The sequence below is a fragment of the Lepidochelys kempii genome, chromosome 24, assembly GCF_965140265.1.
Source record: "Lepidochelys kempii isolate rLepKem1 chromosome 24, rLepKem1.hap2, whole genome shotgun sequence".
Lineage (NCBI taxonomy): Eukaryota > Metazoa > Chordata > Testudines > Cheloniidae > Lepidochelys > Lepidochelys kempii.
In genome coordinates, this window is record NC_133279.1 from 16,612,494 (window position 1) to 16,616,233 (window position 3,740).

A 3,740-nucleotide genomic window follows, 5' to 3' on the forward strand; every position below is an offset into this window, starting at 1 on the left:
CAGGACTCCCTGCAACTGGGCATTAACAGTTTTAACCCATTGGACTCCCTGCCACTGGGAATTAGTGGTGTTAACCAGTGGGACTTCCTGCCACTTGGAATTAGTGGGGTTCACCCACCAGACTCCCCACCACTGGGAATTAATGGGGTTAACCAGTGGTATTCTCTGTCACTGGGAATTAGCAGTGTTAAACAGTGGGACTCCTCCCACTGGGAATTAGAGTGGTTAACCCACGGGACTCCCTGCCACTGGGCATTAACAGTGTTAACCAGTGGGATTCTCTGGCAATGGGAATTACTGGGGTTAACCCATGGGACTCCCTGCCACTGGGTTTTTCTCTCTGACCATTGTCATCATGATCTACACAGAGGCTTAATTCAGGTTATAACTGAATTTATTACATGAGACGACTATATATGCATGAGCAGTAATCATAAAGAAACAAGCACACTAATTATTGATACAGCATGAATGCAGTTGCACTGGCCATAGATTACATCGGACAGTGGTTTTCAAACCGTGGGTCACGACCCAGCACTGGGTCGCGGAACGGAAGGCGCTGGGTCGCGGCGGTTCTGGTTAGCACTGCCGACCGGGCCGTTAAAAGTCCCATGGGCGGTGCTGCCCGGCTAAGGCAGGCTAGTCCCTTCCTGTTCTGACACCACGCTGAGCTCCGGAAGCGGCCAGCGGCAGGTCCGGCTCCTAGGTGGGGGAACCACGGGGCTCCACGCTTGTGCAGATCCGCCGAGGAGCCAGACCTGCTGCTGGCCGCTTCCGGGTGCAGCGCGGTCCCCGGTGCCAGGACAGTCGAGAAGCCTGCCCTAGCACATCTGCTGCGCCGCTGACCGGGAGCCCCCGGAGCTAAGCCCGTGCCCCACCCGTGCCCCCCAATCCTTTGCCCCAGCCCTGAGCCCCCCCAAAACCTGGAGCCCCTTCCTGCACCCAATCCCCCCATCCGTGGCCCCACCCCAGAGCCTGTACCTCCAGCCCAGAGCCCTGACCCCCTCCTCCACCCCAACCCCCTGCCCCAGCCCAGAGCCCCCTCCCACACCTTGAACCCTCATTCCCAGCCCCACCCCACAGCCCTCACCCGTGCATCCCATCCCTCTGCCCCAGCCCTGAGCCCCTCCCACACCCCAAACCCCTCATCCCCAGCTCTGCTGGGTCGCGGGCATCAACAGTGCTCTTCAACGGGGTCACCAGAAAAAAAGGTTGAAAACCACCGACATAGGATTTAGCTTCTATATCCAACTCGTAGCAATACGCTGGATTGTCCAAGGGCTCACCCGGGCTGTTGGGATCATGCTATGATTAAATTGCTCCTCGGATCACCTGATGCAAAACACAGCTTGGTTACAGTCGCTATATGAGCATTGCAAACTCTTGTGATTCGTGCAGTTATTGGTACTTCCCTGTAAAGCTTCCTGGCGTCATGTGGTCATGGGAGACTCTCAGGTGTTATTTAAAAAAAGAAATTTCTGGCCCTGGTTTTCAGGGGCTGTGCAGAACAGCAGCACGCAGTGACCAGCAAACCCTCAAAACAGGAGGCAAATGAAAAAAAAAACAACATTTTTAAAAATCTCATGATTTTGAGGGGCCTGAGTGGTGATTTCTGAATGCTTGCAGTGACATTGCTGGGAAATGCTTGTTCCAGCACCCTCATTCATCTGTAACCCGGCTGCTAGCACACAAACTAGCCATGGTCTGCACTTCTTCAGATCAAAGGCATTGTTTAGAAGGTGCACAGAGTCTGCTGTAGGCAGTGGCTGGATGGTCGTGCAGGCCAGGTACGAAAGAGACAGCAGCTGATGGCAAAGTTGTTTGCGACACTGATTTACATTAGTTGAGGATCTTGGTTTATTTTGTTGGTTTTCCCGTTTTAGACAAACGGTTTGGCTATCCTAACAAGTCCAACAGAAAGACTAGAAACCCGACTCACCGGGGGAAATTAAAGAATGAAAGAGCCGCTTCTTTTCAGCTTGATTTTTAACATTTGGGGGTGAGGTGGCCCAATCTCCAGCTGGGATTGGGTCTCTTATTCATGAACAGGTCTGCTGATCATTTACGCTTTTTCCCGTCTTCCTTCAAAGCAGTCTTCCGAACCCTTTCGGCATCTTCAGCCACTTTATCGAGAAAGCTCAACAGCATGAAGTAGGTGGTTAAAAAAGAGATTCCCGCAGTTAACATGGGACCAAGCACTGGCAGATTTGCAGTTAATCTAGGTAAACCCTTCTCCCCCTTTAGAAGCATTTTGATTACAACATCTCTGTTTATTTCTTTTGCCCCAGGAGATCTGATAACGGCCTTCAACTCTGCTATCGGTTTCCCAGTCTGCCTGGCCAGATTAGCCAAGGAGCCCTCATCTAGGCAGAAGTGCTTGTAGAAGGCAATCATGGATCCCAGCAGGATGCTAATATCACAAGCAACAGAGAGCTGCGGGATTGGAATGACATTGACTAAAGCCGATGCGACAGAGGTTAGCCATATCAGCTTCTGCAGGGCAGCTTTCTTCTCCTCTATGATTTCTGCAGACAGGTTTGGCAGACTGAGCAGAAAGGCAAGTCTCTGCAGACCTTGGAGATCATCCTGCAAAGTCTTGACCAGGGCAGGAGCATCATACTTAGTGAATTCACAACTGGAGAGAAGGAAAATCTCTGGGTTGCTCATCCCTATCTTTTGCAGGTGTTTCCTGCAGTCCATCCTGAGTCGCTCCAGGATGCTCTCCTGACTGAATGTTCTAGGGTGATCCCTTTCTTCGTTGCGCAAGTCTTCATCCACCTTGGAGCGCACAAAATAGAACCTCTTCCCCATCCTCTCGATCTCCTGGGCCAGGGCCACGTGGTTGCACTTGAAGCGCTCCGAAGCGATGATCACGAAGAAGTCATAGCGTTTGAACTTCACCTGCCGCAGGTATGTGTTTGGCTGGAAATCTGGGGCGCCAATGCCGGGCAGGTCCCACAGGCTCACGTTGGGGTGGTTTGGATAGGGATAAACAGTCGGCTCCGTCGTCATTTCTGTCACCCCAGTTGGGGCAGCCCCGTCATCCTCAGCGGTCAGTCCCCGGAGGGCGTTGATGAAGGACGATTTCCCGGCACCCGTCTCCCCCGTGACTGCGATGTCGAGCTTGGTGGATTTGAACGACTCCAGCTCCGCCTGCACTGTGGAAGCCACTTCAGCCTGTCCTTTGTCTTTGAAAAGATCCATGAACTCCTCAAACACCTTTATGGAGCCATCGAAGAATTCCTTTGGGTCCGAGCTTAGATCCAGAGCTTCCATGAGCACTGAGATGGACTCCATACCCTTCAGGAGCACTGAGACGGACTCCATACCCTTCGTGAGCGCTGAGACCAGCTCCATATCCGTGGCACCTACAAGAGATTCCCTCTTCCCAAGACAAGAAAAGGAAACGGCACGTTTCAGTCAGTGTAAATGCAGCCTTAAAAAAATAAACCGGTTCAGGTAGCGACGTACAGACTTGCAGCCGTGGGGCTGGTTTCACGCCCACCAGCACGTGTGCTGGAACTTGCATCCCCGTCCCCACGGTGCAGACACCTGAAGCACTGTAAATACTGGGGAACCTCCCTGGTGCACGGACTGTTACTCCTGGGGGAATTCTGCGCTACTGTGCACGTGTATAATTAACGAGCTGTGCATATTTTTAATACTTTGGAGCAGAATTCTCCCAGGAGTAGTCGATGGGGCCGTCAGATGTGCTGCTCTGCGGAGCCAGGAGAGCAGGA

At 52.6% G+C, this 3,740-nt stretch overlaps 1 protein-coding gene across 1 annotated transcript; it reads right to left on the reverse strand.

Moving 5' to 3' along the window:
• Nucleotides 1-2,058: 2,058 nt before the first annotated feature.
• LOC140902825 (interferon-inducible GTPase 5-like) lies at nucleotides 2,059-3,385 on the reverse strand. Its single transcript, XM_073323351.1, has one exon. The coding sequence runs from the start codon at nucleotides 3,355-3,357 to the stop codon at nucleotides 2,059-2,061; it is 1,299 nt and encodes a 432-aa protein (XP_073179452.1). The 5' UTR covers nucleotides 3,358-3,385.
• Between the last annotated feature and the right edge of the window lie 355 nt (nucleotides 3,386-3,740).

What these genes read in the sequence shown, in the direction of transcription:
- LOC140902825 (XM_073323351.1), bottom strand. Translation starts at nt 3,357, where the DNA reads ATGGAGCTGGTCTCAGCGCTCACGAAGGGTATGGAGTCCGTCTCAGTG.